This window comes from Biomphalaria glabrata, chromosome 3 (genome assembly GCF_947242115.1).
Source record: "Biomphalaria glabrata chromosome 3, xgBioGlab47.1, whole genome shotgun sequence".
NCBI lineage: Eukaryota > Metazoa > Mollusca > Gastropoda > Planorbidae > Biomphalaria > Biomphalaria glabrata.
The window spans coordinates 8,195,050-8,216,365 of record NC_074713.1 but is presented as its reverse complement, the minus strand read 5'-3'; the positions used below and the strand labels follow the sequence as shown (position 1 = coordinate 8,216,365).

The 21,316-nt window shown below is 32.6% G+C and overlaps 2 protein-coding genes across 7 annotated transcripts in view; one reads left to right on the top strand and one right to left on the bottom strand.

Moving 5' to 3' along the window:
* The first annotated feature begins 7,140 nt into the window (after nucleotides 1-7,140).
* LOC106058106 (eukaryotic initiation factor 4A-III) lies at nucleotides 7,141-17,216 on the top strand. Its single transcript, XM_013215478.2, has 10 exons — nucleotides 7,141-7,299; nucleotides 11,466-11,538; nucleotides 11,717-11,846; nucleotides 12,536-12,668; nucleotides 13,456-13,536; nucleotides 13,628-13,769; nucleotides 14,068-14,322; nucleotides 14,619-14,726; nucleotides 14,959-15,086; nucleotides 16,714-17,216. Exons 1-10 carry the CDS (start codon nucleotides 7,167-7,169, stop codon nucleotides 16,728-16,730), a joined length of 1,200 nt encoding a protein of 399 aa, XP_013070932.2. The 5' UTR covers nucleotides 7,141-7,166; the 3' UTR covers nucleotides 16,731-17,216.
* Nucleotides 17,217-18,310: 1,094 nt separating this feature from the next.
* Nucleotides 18,311-21,316, bottom strand: part of LOC106058107 (uncharacterized) — a 57,515-nt gene continuing 54,509 nt past the window's right edge. For all 6 annotated transcript variants that reach the window (XM_056023311.1, XM_056023312.1, XM_056023315.1 and 3 more), the window contains exon 11: nucleotides 18,311-21,239. In XM_056023311.1, coding sequence (XP_055879286.1) covers nucleotides 21,001-21,239 — 239 coding nt within the window. In that variant the 3' untranslated portion in view covers nucleotides 18,311-21,000. The remainder of the gene's footprint in view (nucleotides 21,240-21,316) is intronic.

Genomic DNA, 21,316 nt, shown 5'->3' with positions numbered 1-21,316 from the left:
GAGTGTAAGTTTATGTCACTTTGTGTATTTGAAGTGTGTGTTTTTTTGTAAAGTGTGTCTAGGCGTGATAATGTGATACAGTGTTCCGTTGTAGCAAGTCTTGACCTCCTGATCAGACGCCGATTCAAGATGAATGTCAAACAAGAGAAGTAACAGAATTTGTTTCATAACCAAACTAAAGTTATTTGCCCTTAGTTGAACGAGTGTCTTAGAATGTAATGTTTCCACTAATAGATTCCGCGATAATAAATAGATCTAGATCTACGGTTAATTCGACACCCTCGATATAGAGGCTACTGGTAAATTACACCGGCGTAGGAATAATGATTTGAAAATCTAGAGCAACTTGAAGAAATAAAAAGATATTCATTTAAATAGCAACTGCGGGCGGTGTGTTATTGATATTTGTGTGCGTGTGTGTACTTAAGCAGAATCGCTTCTTTTCTCATGCTTTAAAAAAAACAACAACTTCCATTTCGTTCTATAAGGAAAGGAAACAATTAGACATCTGGGCAACAATAATATCGATCTTAATGTACTTCTGGATATACTTGAGTGATCTCAATGCTTCATCTTAGAACTATCAACACAATGGACATCTGGACCATCTGGTGTCGTTCTTAGTCTACGTAAAATCACGTCTGCTCTTTAGGCGTCGTTCATATAGGCTGACTCGTTTACCGATGAATTATGGGATATGTATTCCTCTCAGAGAGAGAACTATATAAGTTACTGTCGTAATCGTATTATAACAAGCAAATTAAAAAAATAACAAGAAGAACATAAAATTTTCCTGAACTGTAATTGTAGGCCTAGTGCGTACTCCAGTGTGCAGAGTGCAGACCAAAATGAAAGACCAGACCACCCTACGTTTTTTTTTTGTTCCCTGTTCATTTCATCCCCGGTCACTTCATTCACTGGTTATTTCATCCCCGGTCACTTCATTCACTGGTTATTTCATCCCCGGTCACTTCATCCACTGGTTATTTCATCCCCGGTCACTTCATCCCCGGTCACTTCATCCACTGGTTATTTCATCCCCGGTCACTTCATCCACTGGTTATTTCATCCCCGGTCACTTCATTCACTGGTTATTTCATTCCGTGGTCATCTCATCTCTTGTTCTTTTCATCATCTGATCATTTTATCTAACAAATAGTAATTGTAAAAACCATGAAATAAGCAATATTTAATATATTCATTTTTATTGACACGAATAAGAAGAATAAAATTAAATGCCATTAAAAACTATAAAATTTGAGCATGTATAAATATAGAGGTAATGTAAAAAAAAAAGTATTTTGTGTTCATTTACATTCTACATCAATAAGATAGATATGCTATTGATTGTAATTACAGAAGACGATCCATCGATTTATATACTTAACAATGTTTGCAATTCTCTTGGCCTATAACACAAGTTACAACTTTAATGTTTAAAAGGATTTAAAGCAAAACTTACATATGCGACATGATATCCTGAGAATGTGTGAAGTCAGCCATTATTAGAAAAAAAAAACATTCTTATTTCAAGGTTTAAAATGACGCGCCCATTATCAAGAAAAAGTGATTGAAAAAAAAAAAAAATCAATTGAAAGATGGTCGTCAGGAGTTATCAGCACATGATCATTAGTATTCTAATCGTTCTCATCTCTGAAATGATTTCCACTTTTTCCACCACACCTTGGCCTTTGATCATTACGTCTTAGGATAATATCATAATATTACATCACCCACATCCAATAAAAGCGCTATAGCTAAGTACACACCCAGATTTACATTATATTATTTCTCATCAACAATGTAAAGTGGAAAGGGAAACATTATAAACGCACTAATGACATGTCAAAAAAATATCAAAAAGCATTCTGCATAATCATATTTATATATTAGATGAAATGAGGGCTTAAAGGCAAAGCCTTAACAGCACAATTAAACAATGAATAAGAAAAATATATTTAATAGGGGATGAAGTGACCGGGGATGAAATTACCGGGGATGAAGTGACCGGGGATAAAATGACCGGTCACTGGCGGTCACCGTTTTTTTCCCCTTGCGCGTTTAACGGTTATGCAATAGTGTTAGTTGCATGTTGAGTGGTCAGACAAGAAAATAACACATTGGCATGGTTAGTCAAGCATGTAGACCTGATACAGATGTCCTGATGGTCCGAGAACGTCCAGTTCCATATTAAAGGACCTCTTGACCAAGGAAAGGCTTTTATCCATGGCCAGGATGAGGCATCGGCTCTTCACCAATCCCTCTGTTCGAAATCCCGCCTTATCCGAAACGATCATATATTCACGTCCGGTATGTCGCTGGACACGACCCCCTTGAGCCCCGCACGAGTATCCCCCTCTCGTACGAGGCCGGAGGCCGAGCCGCGTGGGGGCCTTTCGTATGCCTATAATGTCCCACCGAATCCGTGCGAGGGTCCATCACAGCGTGTATGGCCCCCGATGGGGAACGAATCGGTGGGGTGTTGGACGGGTTAGCGAGCCTTTGTTACATCCCTACCACGTGCAGTGTAAAGTCTCTCGACCGTACTTGTGGTAGCCCACTGAGACATGTGCGCTACCATTCTTAGCCTATCCGCATCCCCTGGCGGACGTATCCACGGAGGATATTCCAGCTACCGTCGCCTCAGCGTGGCGCCTCCGTGGATACGTCCGCCAGGGGATGCGGATAGGCTAAGAATGGTAACGCACATAGCGTACCCCGGCCGAGCCGCGTGGGGGGCCTTTCGTATGCCTATAAAAGGATTTAAATATGCCTAAATAGCCTATGTGTGATGGTAGTTTTGCCTTGAATTAAAACCTTTATAAGAGAAGGGTATTTTTATTTTATTTTTAAATTATATAAACTTCAAATTATTATGTAATGGAAAATCTTACTTATTCCAGTTAAATTTAAAATCTCATTAAATACAATAGATTTATAATTTTACATTTAGATCTAGTAACCAAAGAAATAGAATCGAAATTGTGGAGTTTTATGAAACATTTGACCTGTGTAACTATTTTAGTGTAAAGTAGGTCTACATGCTTTTCTTATTACCCAATATATTATGAATAAATAATTCTACAATGTTAAAAGAATTCGATCGAACCGTAGGCATACAGTTAGATTTTTGGCTGGGTCTATAGCTAAATCACCCCTACCCAAAAAAAAAAAAAAATTATGAAAGGCTTATATATATAGTATAATTATTTCATTCTAGTTAAGTTTAAATATATTTAGAAATTCATGAAAAACTTTTAGTTTAACTAAACAACTAGGTCAGTGCGAGTGGTCAAATCCACTAGAACTAGTGTATATGATTTATATGTGTATTTATGTGTATGTATGTTATATGTGTGTTTGTTTGTGTTCTTGTTCTACTGTTCATTATGTTCACGTGCTTCTTGTACAAATGGTATAATTTCTGTCTATATTATCTTTAATTTATCTGTCCTATTGTCACTTTATTTAAAAAAAAATACATTTGATTGTTATTGAAGCTCAAATAATTCATATTTCTTGAAAACAAACTTTAAATCCCATTTTTCTCAAAATAAATTTTTCATGACACACACAGTCTTGTTTTTTATTTTTTCCAGAAATCTATTGGTCCAATTGTTTTGTTATTACATATATGTGTAACGTGTTCAAATATATCTATACTACATAGTAACAGAGCAAAGTTTTAAAATGAAGTTAAGAAATGGAGATATTAGCAGATTATGAACAAATTTAACATCCGCGGAGAAGAAAAAAATGATAATTTATTTTTTATTCCTAAACCTGACATTCTTTTCAAAAAAGCTTCTGTTACTATGTTAAACACATAATTAAGTATCAAAATGGAAAATCTGAACCCTCTAAATATCATGGTTTCAGAAAAAAATCAATTTTGAATTTTGCCCAATTTACCCCCCCCCCCCCAAAAAAAAAACCCCCACATAAAACCAATGGGAACAATGTAGCAAACAAAAATATTTTTTCCCCCTAATTATGCCTATCTAGACCTGTTGTAATACTTTATGCACATTTTCATTGTAAAAATATGACAAATAAAAAAAAAGTCTCAGAAGGTAGACTACCCCCTTAAAGTTTGAAGCCAACTATAGATTAGGGGGCCTACTACAAAACCTTCTCTTTAATAAGCGACTCGCCGGCAAAGTGGTTATTGTGTTAGCTTGAGGAGGGATTAGGATCCTTGAGCTCTCGACTAAATAAAAAAAAATACTAGACAATTAATTATACAGACAGATGGAGATTTTGTAAGTGGATGTCCCTGTGGCCTGATTGAACCCAAAAAAATCTTACTTGTATAGAACGAGAACAGAAGTAAACTAGCGGTTTAAAAGTGAAATAACAGGTGGTTATATCAACTTATTTATAGTATATAAATGATCTACATTTATTTCGTGTAAATGATAGATTCAAGTTTTCAAACTAGGAAAAAAAAGTTATATAGACCTTAGATTCTCAGAAGGCAGTATACAGATTAAAAAAAAATATATATTACAAACGAAACGTTCTCATTTAAAATTATGGTAAAGGGGAAACAATCGAACAATGCTTGTTGAGCAGACTTTAACTGGTTTACCCCACTTAGGCTCAAACAAAACAAATTATATATACATAATTAACATTAATTTCCCACTTTCCCAGGCACTCTATAGAATGACTCTAAGTAGAACATGTCTTATTTAGAAAGATATTTAGAAATAAACTATAAATTGGTAAAAATATTTCTAATCGCACAGGTTTATTATTGAGTCTAAATCTATAACAAATTTAATTACAAGACTGATCCAAACTAATTAATACAACTACTCTCAACGTAGGCTTATTTAAAAAAATATTTTAAAACTATTCTTCTTGTTTCTAACATAGCTCACAGAGTTCATTATAAAGTTCAATTCCAAGACGAGTAAAGTTATTGTATACGGATACATGTTCTTGTTTGTTTCAATGGCGAGATCTGTGTAAATTTTCCTGATCTAAACGGGATGGACGGACGGACATTCCACACAAAACTAATCGCGTCATTTCCCCTTTCGGGGGCCGCTAAAAAGGATTGCACTGAAGCCTTGTTAAACGATAAATGTACTAGTTTGATTTCTTATAAATCAAGAACTAGTCACGTGTTTCCTTCTCAGTAGTCGTATTGACCTCAAATGTATTATTATCTTTTATCGTTCATACAACACACTATGAAACATCTTTTGAATTAACACTTTATTTAGAACAATAAAGTTGTACACAGCATACCAACTTGGACAGTCGTAATTAAACAAACAGTGCTAAACAGACAGTTAACCCTAACCATGCAAAAAAAAAACAAAAAAAAACAACAACAACAAAAACAAGGGAGTAAAACTACCAAGCAATGTCACAAAAAGTTGCGTAAATTCTCAGGAATGGAAAAAAATCACACTAAAGTAATAAGATTAGGCAAGCAGCAAGTAAAGGAGATTTCAAACTGTATAAAATCACCAAACTTCTTAATGGTAAAAGGGCTAATCACAATGTGCCAGTTAAACACAATCAATGAAAATACTTTTTTTTTCAATAGATGAAACTGCTTGAAAGTTGGAAACGATGTTACATATATCCCCAGGATACGTTCAAATCCACCAAATCTAAATATAAGAACAGCATTCAACTTAAACGTGGTAGGAAGAACGAAAAAAAAAGAAATAATGACAGTAACACAGGATTGAACCAACAAACACAAAGACAGCACTGTAATGCACTATTTTACACGAATGTGGGCCTTAATTAACAGATCTAGTTTATTTGAGTTTTGGTTAGTTCATGTCAATTCGAATCTTTACAAATTAAACAATATTGAATTTGCAATTATTTATTCTTACTTTATTCTTCTTCTGAATGATAAGTAGGCCAGTAGGTCATTATTTTGTTTCTCGAGTTTTAATAATATTACAGCGCCAGAACTAAATACATATATTTTTTTTTACTTATAGGCTACTTGTCAAGGTCTACTACCCCTGTTTAGTTGTGGACATCATCCATAAAGATAAACGAGTCCTGAAAAAAAAAAGGGGGGAGGGGTAAGTCTTGAGGGTCAGGCCAATGTGCACACATAACAAATGGGGAACGGCCGTGACCTCCGTGACCCCATTTCGTAGGTGCCGAGTGGGCCCTATATCTTAGTGCCTAAAAGAAAAACGAAATATGTGATAACTATGTCCAGGGTCGGGGTTAAGGCCACTGTAACCTATACGGTCGCACATTTCCCCGCGCTATTTGTATGTGTAAATTATTAAATTAAACCACTATCACTTATATATAATAACAGGGTTTCCGCGGCATTCTAAAATCTCCTGAAATTATTAAAATCTCCTGAAAACTCATAATAATCTCCTGAAAAAATGGACCAAAATTGTCATTTTGGGGTGCCAATTCCACGCGCAATTAAAAAAAAAAAAAGCATTGGTAACTTTCCTTTAGTAAAAATTTATTACAAAGACGAATGTATTTTCTAATACAAAATCTTAATTTTGGCATTATGCTTATCCCCGCTCAGACTAGGCCCCGCGCAAGCCGTTTCGCAAATAGGTCCCCGCAATAGTTATGATTATGACCTGCCATGATCTAATTGTAGATTGTCTATATGTCGTCAAAATGGCACTTTATAAATATTAGGCTACAGCGCTCAGAATATACACTAAATACATTAAATTCTCTTTATCTTTATTTATCACCCCCCCCCCCCCGATACTAATCAAGGTCCATTGTTCGTGAACGCTAAGTAGCCTAGCTACAAAGGTGTGTGTGGGACTGGAGAGCCCTGAAATGGAAAGGGGAGATGGTCTCGCCAATGTGCACATGAAATTGGTCAAACTAAAGTTATCTTTTGTAAATCACAGCGTCCAACAGAAACAAATTCTTTTATAGCTACTTTTCAAAGTCTATTGTCTGTGCCGTTGAAATGACAAAGGAGGGAAGGGGATGGATGGATGGTCTGGCCAATGCGGTAGGGGAAGGACGATGGTCGTCAAGTCAATGTGGTCGCAAATGAAAAATTGGGAAGACGAGGAGTGATAGTACCTATATTTTTTTTTTCCTAATTAGAGTTTTCACTGAACTATATAAATAGGCTCAAAAGTTGTTTTTCGCATTTGCGCTGACCTCTACTTCCTGTACTAGTAAACATGGCAGAACGACGCGTTATGCCCGATGATTTAAAGAATATTGAATTCGAAACAAGTGAAGATGTTGATGTCACACCCACCTTTGATCATATGGGCCTTCGTGAGGAGTTACTTAGAGGAATATATGCTTATGGTATGAATATTTTTTATGTCGTTGATATCTCTAAATAGACTTAATCACAAGTAACGACAACGTTGTCACGAGTCACGGTTGTCGGTAGTGACTGTGTCGTAGTAATTATTACTAGTAATAAGTAATAGTACTAATAGTAATAGTAATACTACTAATACTAGTCTAGATCTAGTATATTAATTTAAAATATTTATTATTATTATAATTTATATTACTTATTAATATTAGTATTACTTTAAATACTTACTTACTACTATTTTAAGTATTTAGTTTAGATCTTGTCTATTACTATTTAGTATTTACTATTACTAGTTACTAGTATTACTACTATTAGTATTACTCACTCACAGACTCAGCCCAGGTCCAGGTCTCAGTAGAGATGAGTAGAGTCAGTAACTACTGTCACTATTACCACTACTAAGCTAGTACTACTACTACTACTACTAGTAGAGTACTAGTAATAACTAGTAGTGTAGTAGACAGTAGTAGCTAAGCCTAAGTAGTGTACGGTAGTCGTCGTAGACGTAGTCATCATACTTCATTGATATAGACTATAGACATAGATCTATCTGATCATTTTTATCATATTCATAATTTTTTTTTCATATTATTTATTATCATTTATTATTATTATATTATATATATATAATTTTTTTTATTATTATATTAAATATAATTAAATTAATATTATCATAATTGACATAATGATAAGTCTTAACTTTAACTTAAACTACTAATAACTACTTAAAGCTAACTTTAACTGAACTTACTATCTTATTTTAGATCTAGATCTAGTTAACTTAGTGATGACTTAGTCTTAGATTTTCTAGTCTAGATAATAGTACTATTACTAGTATTACTTAGGACTTAGTTAAGTTACACTTAATAGATTTAGATCTAGATTAAAGTCTAGATCTAGATAATTAATTATACAAAAATTATAACTAACTTAAGACAAGATCATTGTTAACTGTTAAGTTAGGACTTAGGATCTGGATCTAGAAGATCTAGAATCTATTATCTAAACTAAACTAGGATTATCAGACTTAATAAATCAGTGTTGTTGTTTAGATCTAGAATCTAGATCTATAAATACTATAATCATCTAGAATCTAGACATTCTAGATCTATTTATCTAGATTCTGGACTATTCTAGATCTGGAATGTGATGATGTCTAGAAATTAGTCTAAGTAGTCTAGATCTATTCTAATCTAGATCTAGATTTTTTAATTATTCTATTAATATTAGAGTCTAGATCTAAATGTAAATTCCAAATTCAGATCTGATTACATTGATAGCATAAAAAAACAATGATGATAATTAAGACAAGATTCTAAATCTAAGTCTATTTTAAATATCATCTAGATAACTCACACCATTGCTGTCACCATGTTATCTGAGGAGTCTCTTCAGACTCAGACCCAAATCTAGATAGATCTAGATCTAGTAGTAGGCAGTTTAACAAAATTTCAAACTGACATTAACAATAGTGAAAATACACTAATAGATCTTATCCAAATTTAGAGATGTAGATAGATCTAGAATAACAAATCTTCAAATTCTACTGTTTACATTCAACATTGTATGACTAGTTTAATATTTACCCTAGTTACTAGATCATTAGAATAGAAGAGCCAGTGGAAACATTTGTTGTATCCAACGTTTTATAATAAGAGCCAAGGCTTTCCAGCTGGTGACATTGTGCCAGCCTCATTTTGTAACTATACAAGACAGAACATTAAATGTGTAAAATACAAAAATCCTGTTTTAATTTTTTTTTAAAGAACATTACCCATACTACCAGTGTAAAAGCCCCCACCCCCTGTTATAGATATATAAATTCTGGTAGTTTGCAACTGTCATTATCTGTTGGTTGGCATTGAAGCTCTATATTCTAAGGTATTAAAATTTTATAGTTTTTTAAACTAGACATACATATCATTTTTTTTAAATATTTATTAGTATTAGATCTAATCTATTAGATTAGGGTATTGTCAGTCTCGGTTGACATTGCCTGTTAAATGTTCACCTCGGGTTAAGAAGGTGAAAAGACACATGAAACTCCTGATTTAGAAACAGGAAGTAAGGAATGATTAAATTAGGCTCTTTAACAAATACGGTTCTGGTAGAAATGTTCAACTTCTTTCTCTTGATGAAATGTTATGATATATAGAGTTCTTTTATGAATCTGGTCAGATCTGTGTAGTTCTAGGCATTATCTACGTTGACAAAATGGTAGAGTAGAACATTTCAGTTTCCATCTTAAGTTTACTGCATTGATTGAAGAAAAAATACCTTTCATGTGTCAATCGAATTGCTTGTTGGGAGGTCAGGTCAACCAGTGAAAAAATGCAAATTCTGGCTAGTTCAATGACAATGAGATTCAAGTTGAATACGCATAAACTGGTTTTACTTGAATAATAACGTGTTGACTGACTGGTTACAATTTAAAATAGGAGATGTAGAATAAAATCAGGCTTAAGTTGGAATGTTATCATAGTCACCTTTAAAACTTGTATTTTGAAGAAAAAATCTTGACAGACCTCATGATCCAAATAGAAATCTTATTGGCGAAAAAATAGTTCCTCTGTGTTCTCCAAGAAGTCCGTGCGTGTCAAGGACGCAACAATATTGGCTACCAAAATGTCAACGTTAAGTGTGCGTTGACGTAGTATTATAATAATACACATGAGACTGGTTACTATTAATGTCGTAGAATGCTGGGTTCATGCTTCCTAGAGTGACACATGACAAACAAAGTCATATCCGCATAACAGCGATATCAAATATATGTCAAATCCTCCAAATTAGACCTCAAGTAACGTCCACATCACAGCGGGTAACAAATACTTCAGTAATAATAGTAATAATAGTACAGAATAAAAACTACTAGAAATACATGTCTCAAGTGACCACTGGCTTCGACTGCCCAATAGATACTACTTCACTCAAAATTACTACTTGACTCTCTAAGTCACTACTGTCCAGACCAGACCAAAAGTTACTACTTACTGGCCTGGACCAAAGGATACTACTTGACTGACTAAAAGTCAATTTAGTCATTCCTTACTTCCTGTTTCTAAATCAGGAGTTTGACGTGTCTTTTCACCCTCTTAACCCGAGGTGAACATTTAACAGGCAATATTAACCGAGACTGTGACAGGTATTACATGTTAAGGATTTTTTAAATCTGAAACCAGAGCCAGTGGGTTATAAGGTCACCTAGTGATGTAACTTAATAATCAAAGATTACTTATGTCTGTTAAAAACAAGCCAACACTGTAATAATTAAGACGTTTTCTAGAAAAATATTAACATATTAAATTAACATTTGATTGAGCACAATTATTTAAATATTTTATGCAAAACTCTAAGACACTTTATTATAAAACACAAAATACAATTGTTTGGGACATAAAATGCAAATGGAAGAAAATAATACCACTTCTAGCTTTCCTGTTTGCCAATTTCAAACTACTTCCTCTAGATTTGGCAAGCTCATATTTGAAATTTTATTAGATCAAAAGGTCTATTTGAACTGTTATTAGTATTCAAGTAAAATCTGGGCAAGATCTAGATGATGTAATTGTGGTGTAGTCTGTAGATCCAGATTTAGTAGTTCCTTTATTATCCTTTATACTTAGCTGTATCATCTTTTGAGTGTGTCTGGATTATGAATCTAATCATCCTTTTTGTTTTTGTGGGAGTGGGGCTTATTTATCATCATTTTTACAGTTTTTTTTTATGCTATCAGATCTTTGACTATCGTCCCTATTTGAAAATTGTTTATTTTTTATCAAGCAGAAGTACATAGAAGTAGTTTAAAAAAAAAAAAAGAATTATAACATTATAACTCACAACTGCTATTATGCTGATCTTAATAAAAAGCTACAACTTAATGGTTACGAGATCTTCTGCCTAGCAAGTTGCAAGCATCAAAATCTAGAATCTTACTGGTACAACCTCTCGCACATGAGTAGTACTAGTTATACCACAGATCAGTGTTATATTGTAATATAACTTTCCTGACCTCAGCGTTGGTGCCTGGTGGAAACCTTGGAGTCTACGTCCATTCCTAATCACTTCAAGAAAAAGCCTTCCCAGTGTTCTAGGCTAGCATCCCAGGCTATGACTAATTTATAATGTTCATCATCTTTTTCAATAGGTTTTGAGAAACCATCTGCCATCCAACAGAGAGCTGTCAAACCAGTTATAAAAGGAAGAGATGTGATTGCACAGTGAGTGTTTTTTATTTTTTTAAAAATAGTTTTATCATTTATTAATACTAGGATTTTAGGTAAAATCTTTATTTTTAGAAGTTTGTATCAGTTGTTGTAGAGAATCATTTTGTCAGTTCTATTTGAATACATATAATATACAGACTGATGAACTTAATTCTGTTCTTTGTTTGATCAGAGCTCAATCTGGAACAGGTAAAACAGCCACATTCTCCATCTCTATTTTACAATGTTTGGACACGTCTATCCGGGAAACACAAGCTTTAATACTTTCACCTACACGAGAGCTGGCTGTACAAATTCAGAAAGTAAGTATCTTTCAATTATGGAGAGAAAACATTTTTTTTTTTTAATGTAATGTGTTGCACATGTATTGATCCTCAGTTTTCATTCTCTTTTGGTGTAATATTACTTATGAAAGATTTACATATATAAGAGTTTCCAAACTAACAAGAGCTTTTTGTTGGAATTTTCTAAGATTAATAAATAAAATGTGACTATACAGATAGCTGTGATAACATTTTTTGTTTCCTTTGTAAAGAATCTTTCCAATTAGACTTTTTAAACACTTGTTAAATATAAATATTTCTTTTAATGCAACCGCTGCAGCTTCTGATTGCTATATAGTTTGTTATATTTCTCTTGTGGTGCTGCTTAAAGTTTGTTATATTTCTCTTGTGGTGCTGCTTAAAGTTTGTTATATTTCTCTTGTGGTGCTGCTTAATTTGGCAATTCAGTCCCCTTCCCAACTACAGATTTCAATGAGCAAGGGTAGATAACTGATTGGAATGTAAATGGTGAAATACAGAACAAAGTACATCTAAATATCAATGTAAAATTTTATCCAAATATATTTTAAATGAGTTTTAATGTCAGTTAAATAAAAATTCCCAATTTTGAATGTTTTCCCTTTTTTTTTTATAATACTCATTTTTATTTATTCCCCTCTTGATGACACTAGAGCATTTTATAAGTCGATATGATTGTGTGTTGATAGGTTATTCTGGCTTTGGGTGACTACATGAGTGTCCAGTGCCATGCCTGCATCGGTGGGACCAATGTTGGTGAAGACATCCGAAAACTAGACTATGGACAACATGTAGTGTCTGGAACTCCAGGCAGAGTCTTTGGTAAGTCAGTCATGTAAATGTCATTTACGTAGACATATGTTTTTGATTATTTGGTAGTTGTACATTTTCTGTGGCTGGATGGTGCAGCACTTGCAAATGTTTTTACGGATGCAACAACATAAGTTGTTGATTTCAATGGGAGGGATAACAGGGCATGGATGATAAACATTCATTTTTTTGTTTATGAAGGAACTTAATGTTAAAAGATAAAATAAGTCAGTTTTTTCTAATGGTTTTTGTCCCATTTGAAATCAACATGGCATTGTAATATTACTACCTTTCATCAGAGCTCAGCAATCAAATCAAATAAATCAGAATCTTGTTGACAGTTCTGTTTCACAAATAGAAATTATGTTACAAATAAAAAAAACATTTTTTGTTCAAAAACTAGTTTGGTTTTATGTTTCTGACATGTCACCAGAGGACATGGTCATCATTTTCTGATAACATTTCACAAGGGCAAATTTCATTGGTTGTAATACATTCCAGAATATGTGTTGTTTCATTCTTTTGTTAATGCAGGACAGCTTGTAAAATAGGCATTGAAATTTGGCTGATAATCTAAATTTTTTTTTACTGCAAAATAGCTCACAATATTTCTTTAGGACTAAAAACCATTTTATTGGCTAGAAAGTCTTTAATTTAAAAATTAAACAAATAATTAATAATGTGTTAATATCAATATTTATTTATAACTTAATTTTAATGATCATTTTATTTCAAATTTAAAAATTTATTACTGGTGTTTGTGTTTTACTAGAATTAATAAAAAACATTTTTTTTAAAGATATGATAAAAAGACGCAATCTGCGCACTAGATCCATAAAGATGTTGGTACTGGATGAGGCTGATGAAATGCTCAAGAAAGGTGAGTGCTAAATTTAACTTGCACCAGAATTACTAATTTTGTTTGCGATGCTGTCAACTAAATGTTCCTCCCATTTTATTGTTTGCATCAGGGTTCAAGGAACAGATCTATGATGTGTACAGATACCTACCACCTGCCACACAAGTTGTTTTAATCTCTGCTACACTTCCTCATGAAATCCTGGAAATGACCAATAAATTTATGACTGATCCCATTCGAATTTTGGTCAAACGGTAAAAAAAAACCCATTGCTATTTTCTATTTATATTTTTTTTAAATATTGTTTCTAAATATTTTGAACAATTGTGCAGTTAAAAGTTTTCATTTCAAAGTTTTTTACATCTGTTAAGCAATATTTTTATTCTATTTGAAATGTCTGTCATGAATTCATAATTTATATTCCATTTATAACCAGATTAAGCTTCTTGTCTCCCTTACAATACTGTATATGAAATTTAATTATATACAATATTCTTAAAATATACACGATTCTTAATGCTGACAAAATGTACATTGCACTCTGTCCTTCAGTGATGAGTTGACTTTGGAAGGCATAAAACAGTTCTTTGTTGCTGTAGAGAGAGAGGAATGGAAATTTGACACACTCTGTGATTTGTATGACACACTAACCATCACACAAGCCGTCATATTCTGCAATACAAAGAGAAAGGTGGACTGGCTGACAGACAAGATGAGAGAGGCCAACTTCACAGTGTCATCCATGCACGGTGACATGCCACAAAAAGAGAGGGAGACAATTATGAAAGAGTTCAGATCTGGTGGCAGGTATGTTTATAAAGTTATGTGTGAAAGGTATTATTCAAAATCTTTTCTTTTTTTAAATAACTATATAACTACATATTTTAATTACTTTGTATTTTTCTGCTTTTTTGCCTGAGTATTGATCACAACATATTTTAAGCCTAAATAGTGCCTAATACAATGTTAACTTCTTTGTACTTAGCAGCTGTAATGTTTTCATAACAACACACATCTTGTACAAAGTAAATTTCTATTTAAAATCCTAATTTGTATCTAAATTTAAATTGTGACTGTCATGTTCCTAAACATTTTTTTTTCAGTCGTGTTTTGATAACTACAGATGTTTGGGCCAGAGGAATAGATGTCCAGCAAGTCTCACTAGTTATCAATTATGATCTCCCAAATAGCAGAGAGTTGTACATTCACAGGTGCGGCCTTAAAATCATTATTACTACAAAATGTTTGTAATCTAACTTGGTTATAATTCTTAATGCATAAATCAAGAGATATAATTTGGCTAAATCATAAAGAAAAAGAAAATTATTGGAAGCATTGTTAGAATTAATTGGTGAATTTCTTCTTTTTCTTATGTTAAGGATGACAAACCAGAACTAATGTATTATAAGACATGGTTTAACATTGATCTAAATTCCATTACAGGATTGGCAGATCAGGTCGTTTTGGACGTAAAGGTGTTGCAATCAACTTTGTTAAGAATGATGATATCAGGATTCTCCGAGACATTGAACAATACTACGCAACACAGATTGATGAGATGCCCATGAATGGTAAGTCCCATTGTTCCTAAAACACGTGGGGGAAAGCCTGTTTAACAGCAGGGATCAGGCAATCTTATTATTATTGCTATGTGTGTCAAGTCAAATTTATTCAATAAAACACTTATTAGTAAAGTTTTTTTTTTTTTAAATGTGGATCTTACAGTGGTATTGTAAGGTTAAAAATGTGAGCTTTGGATTTCCAAAACTATATCTGATAACTCAAACTCCACTTTTTTTCTGGAGATACCTATTTAAGTGAAGAAATAGAACAAAATTCTCTTAGCAAAATAAAGACTTAGTCCTCAACTTCCTGTCATGAAAATATTGAGAACACACTACATATATACAATATAATTAAATTTCGCATGCAGGAAAGTAGTAGATATACAAAACAAGACATAATAAACTTATTTGAATAACTCAACAACCCCTGCTTGTTGTCTTTCCCTTGCTTAAATACTTCTAATCTTCATTTCTCCCATTGCTCAAAATAGCATAAATCTATTTTTAGTACTATGGAAATTCTAATGTCTATTATTAGCAGTATGAGCAGGTTATAGTATTTGCTCCAAGCTATTCAAACTTTTCCGCTCCAGAATTGACTTGATCAGTCACTCCAGATTCTGCCACTCAAGATGAAACCAAAGCCAGTGACTCATTTGGTTGCATCCATTGTCTTCCGAGACAGAAGGAGCCATATATATGTAATCAATTGTAAATATTTATCCAAACAATGAATGTCTTCTCAAACTTAATTTTCTGTTAATAACTTGAAATAGAATCTCTCTTCACAGACTAATCAAAACAATTTTCTGTTAATAACTTGAAATAGAATCTCTCTTCACAGACTAATCAAAACAATTTTCTGGTCTTGTAGTTTTAGTAGTCACCTCTGGGAAAAACTGCTTTTGTCTTGGTGCTGTCTGCCTTTCTGGTTTAGACCTTTGAAACTACACACACACGTTTTAGCATTTTCAAATAAATGCTGCTGGATATAAATAAGCAAAACTAAATTTAAAAAATGTTCAATATATTAGATGTATCAGATGCTCAGAGTAAATATATTAGATGTATCAGATGCTCAGTGTAAATATATTAGATGTATCAGATGCTCAGAGTAAATATATTAGATGTATCAGATGCTCAGAGTAAATATATTAGATGTATCAGATGCTCAGTGTAAATATATTAGATGTATTAGATGCTCAGAGTAAATATATTAGATGTATCAGATGCTCAGAGTAAATATATTAGATGTATCAGATGCTCAGAGTAAATATATTAGATGTATCAGATGCTCAGTGTCCTCCCAAGTGATTCTCTTTTTAAAAAAAAAAACAAAGTGTGTTTATTGAATGGACATACCATAAAGTTTAAAAAACATTTCTATGGCAATACATGTTAATCTGCAACATTTCCTTGACTTGTATGCTTTCAAAACTTAATGTAGAGTACAGTTTACCCACAGGGAGTGCCTATGAGTTTCCTATAATATTTTAATTTCATTAATTAACCTGTTTAGATGGTTTTTCTACATGTTTATTGTCATTAGATTCTACTTTGATAAATGATTGCACACAGATTAAAAAATGTATTTTATCTTCAATAATTTGGGACTTTTTCCTTTTCTTTTTAGTTGCTGATTTGATCTGAGGCAGAAGTCCTGATGAGCTGAGGTGTGGCCTAATGTATGCGCAGACTTGTTTTGAGAACTGAAGTGACAATGATTACGTCTGTTAGAAAATTTCATTTCTTTTGGAGCTACTTTTGTATTGATGTAGAGCATTGAACTAGTTTCTGTTATAAAAAAATAGTTAAGGAACAATCATAACATCAAGTTATGATAGAAATACAATGATCAGTTTGACTTTATTTCAAAGCAAAATTATTTGTTCCATTTGATATTCTTCGGCTAAGTTTATTTCATTTATATTGTTTTAAACAGATGTGTATCTTATTGAAGTCAAACAAAAACAGTTTCTAGAAACTTTCTTTAGTTTTAAAAAAATTCACTTTATGTCTGAATAAAACTCTATTTATTCCTTGACACAAAACAGTTCTGTGCTCCTGTAATATAAAATGTTTGCAATGTCACTTTAAAATTGCATTGTTTTAATAAATGTTTTTATTTTAAATTTATATTTGTGTTAGTTGATCTTGTTATTTGTGTTGGACAAAGTCGGAAGAGTTTTGCAATTTAAGGAAGAATTAATTTATAAATATAAATGTGTTTTAGCATAACTTTATTAGTATTTTTAAAGAAAACAGTATCTTTTTTGGTACATTTTTTAAAAAATAGGTTTCAATTGTTTGCATTTTGATTAATCTAGTGTATACAAGTGTTGATAAACTATGTTTTTTAAAAGATATATGATAATTTTGTGCATTCTTTAGTTCTGTAGAATCACATTTTCTAAGCTGTTCTTGTAGCACAAAATAATTTCACTACAGAGAATGTATCAGACTTTCACTCTAGGATACTTAAGCAACTTACAACTTATTTCAAACATTGGGCAACACCCAGATTTAATTGTCCATCTTTAAATTATAGGCTAGAGCATTCAATAACAAAATTACACTTCCAATTTTAGCTACATTTTGTTCTAGTTGGCATCATTATATCAAGTTTAGTCTCTTTGACCTAATTTTATTTAGTTTATCACTAAAATCTCCATTACATGATTATTTTTCATATTTTAAACTAGATAATTGAGTGCTGAAAAAAGGTTAAATTTACACAGAAAAAATATCTACTCAATTTCATTCTGGTTTTCTGAAGTTAAAGTTATACCTCTTGTAAATAACTTAAATCAGTGTTTCCAAAACCATAGTTTTCATTGAGGCCTGACTGGATGTTCCACAAACTTCTGGAATAATTAACTAGTAGGCCTACATTAGAATTAAACTTCAACAAAATGCAGAAGAAAAAAAAGTTTCTTGGTAACAAATTAAATTCTATGACATTCCTATGAGCTTTGAACTGTTCTAGATTCTGACTCCAAGTTTAAATAAAGATACAATAAAAAAATCAACTATTAAATGATTTCTGGTCCAGGTTTTTTTTTTTTTCAATTCAGTTTCCAAGAAAATTTTTGTGCAAATCAGGATGTTGCAACAAAATGTTCTGCTAAATTCTCCGAATGTGTGAAGTTTTCCATTAAGGAAAAACTTTGGGAAATGCTGACTGGCTTTAAAATATATACTTCTAAAAGGGAAAATAAGAGAATAGGCAATCACAGAAAAATCTCAAATTTTAATAAACAAAAAACATTTTATATAACAAAGTAGTTTGTGTAAAGTAAATACATATAAATAATGAATACTTGGATATAAACAGACCGAAAGACAAATTGACTTTTCAATTTTCCTTTTAAGTAAAAATCATGAACAACTTATACCCAATTCATGGGCTTATTTTGCTGGGTTTTTTTTTTCAAAATAAAATATTTAGCTTTAATGTTTCTGACATAATAGAATAGCCTAGATCTTTACTATTTAGGTAGTTTCTAGCCTGAAAAAAGAAAGCCATTTTAAAGACAAAAGAAAAGATTCCTTTAAATAGAGTGACACTATTTAGAGTTTGAAGTTTAAATAATAAGTATATGTAGAAACAATAAACAAAATCAGTTTAATATATTTAGTTCTATTGAACATTTTTGTCAGCAAGACTTGTATTGAAATCCATATAAACACTGACACTATATACAATCAAATGCATTGGCTTTACATAGAAAGTGAACAACAGAAATATTCCAACCCTCCAAACGTGGTGAATACTTCCTGAGGCTAATGAACACCAACAGGCCCACTAAAGTATTACAAAGGCTAGCATACTTGCAAGTAGAGCTACATACAAAATAACTAAGTCTAGATATTAAGAATACATACATTAAATCTAGTTGACCATTATGCCCTGAGCTATATAAAACTATGTAACAAAATATTAGTCTATACTGTAGCTGTCAGTTTGGACATAAGTATTTGTATTGTGACCTTAAATAGTAAATTGTACACAAACATAAAAAAAAAGTTTATATTATAACGCATTAAAAAGTAGAAAATAATTTTGGCTGTGAAAAATCACACACTAAACACACACATTTGAAATTTCACTACCAAAAATACTTGTCTTCTTTTAGTGGGTTTAATATAAGACTTTTTTTTTTGTTGTTGTTTTTTTACTTTTTAAAAAAATATTTAATATTTTCTCCTATTTAGTCTTAAACGTTTGCAATAATTTGCGACCACTTATGTATTTAAGCGAAACCATTCGTAATACTAATAGAATGCCTCAACACAGACCTGCGACGTCACAACATTTGGGCAGTGGAGACCAATAGCTCGTTGCCTAGTCATACAGACCTGTGACCTGTGCTACTGGTTTAAGCTGCCCACATTTTACAACCGTATGCAACGTTCCAGGTCAGTCTATAGGTCTACTATCATGATTGGTCTCGATTTAAGTCACTGAGTCTATTTAACAGTTCACCCAAAAGAAACAAGAAACATACAATGTGAAAATCCTTAAAAAAAATAATTTGTACTATTTTTCCTCAAACAGAAAGAAGGTTCAACTTACTTGTGTCACACTTAGGCCTTACCATTGGCCAAGAGAATTCACACAGTTCTGTAGTGTTATTGTTTACTTACAACCCATGACTTATCTCCCCTTAAATTAGTACATTTTCTGTATAATACAAAAAAAAATATTATTACAACTAATTAATTAATTAATTGGTTGATTTTTTAAAAATTGATTCATGTGTTGTCATAGAACATCAGCTTGTAAACCAAATTTGATGAGAATTGCATCAGTAGAAGAAGTCGAAAAAATCGATTTAAAAAATCCATACATACAAGAAACACACAAGAAACATACAAGAAACATACAAGAAAGATACAAAATGAGTTTATAAAAGCGCGGTAAAAACAATAGAAGGGCAGTTGGAAACTAGCCATTAACTGCTATTATTACTTCCATCTTCGTAACAAAATATCCCAATGACAATCGGTATACGTAATAAAATCTTAGACTAAAATTAGGTCAAGGAGATTTCACATATAGTCGCCGCAAAATTTTAGAAAGACTTCTTCATGTTTGCTAGCCATAGAGTCACAGGATAGCCAGGAAAACGAATCATTTGGCAGAATTTAAGTCACTGATTAACATGCATGACTAGATTGTCCTAGGGACACGCGTAGGGTGTAATCATCTTCGTTTTTGAAGTAACATCTGTATTTTATAAGATAAGATAGATCTAATTTTGAGAGTCAGCCGAAATGAGCATTTATAACATCTTATTAATCACACTCGGCATCTATACGGTGAGAGAAAAAACAGTCGCCCAAGAAGCATGTGTCCACTCGATCTTAGTATCTCAGAAAGAGTGTCAGATTGTGTAAGTTGGACTAACAGGTTTGAGATCTAATCCGGGATGGTCTTTTGATTTCACACATGACAGCCATACTCTATCGGTGCAAGAAATGTAAACCAATCGTTATTATCACGAGTAAAATTCATCGGCTTATTCCCCTTTTCTGAGCACATTTAAGTAAGAGAGAGAGAGAGTTGCATAACAATAAAAGCAGGGCTTACTATGATTTTCTGTTCTACCGAAATACACTTACATACAACGAACATGCTCACACTTTCCCCATTACCGCTATTTCTTTTAGAGTAGAATAGGCCTATTATATACGCCTACAACAGATTCACTGTGTTCACCCCTTCCCCGCCACAAAGATACGCCCCCTCCCCCCAGCAGGCTGTAACACTGTAAGAAATTATCAAAGACTAAAATACACGACAGCATCGAAACATTCCGAGAAAATTTACATCAAAATGTCTTGTCACATAAATGCATATAAAAATCCTTGAATGTTATATTTATATAGGTAATGCTAGATTTACATGATTGGGTTGTTAAAGCACATCATAAGGTTGATTAGCACATTGGCACATAGTGCATGCTAGTTGAAACAGAATGTAACACAGAAAAAAGACTGTCAGAGATGGATATGTGGACATTGAGCTGGAATCTCTCAGGTAGCCAAGGGTCACGTCCCCGGCTTCATTGGTTGGACAGGTCACAGAGTACTCCTGGCTGGAGCTGTAAGTAAACCTGGACGATAGCTCCATTAGCATCACGCCAAGGGCCCAATCTGAAAGTGTGAGAAGTTTATTTCATACGTTTAGTATCACTTGGTGGAAAGAAAAAAAAAATATTAAGGTAAGTGTA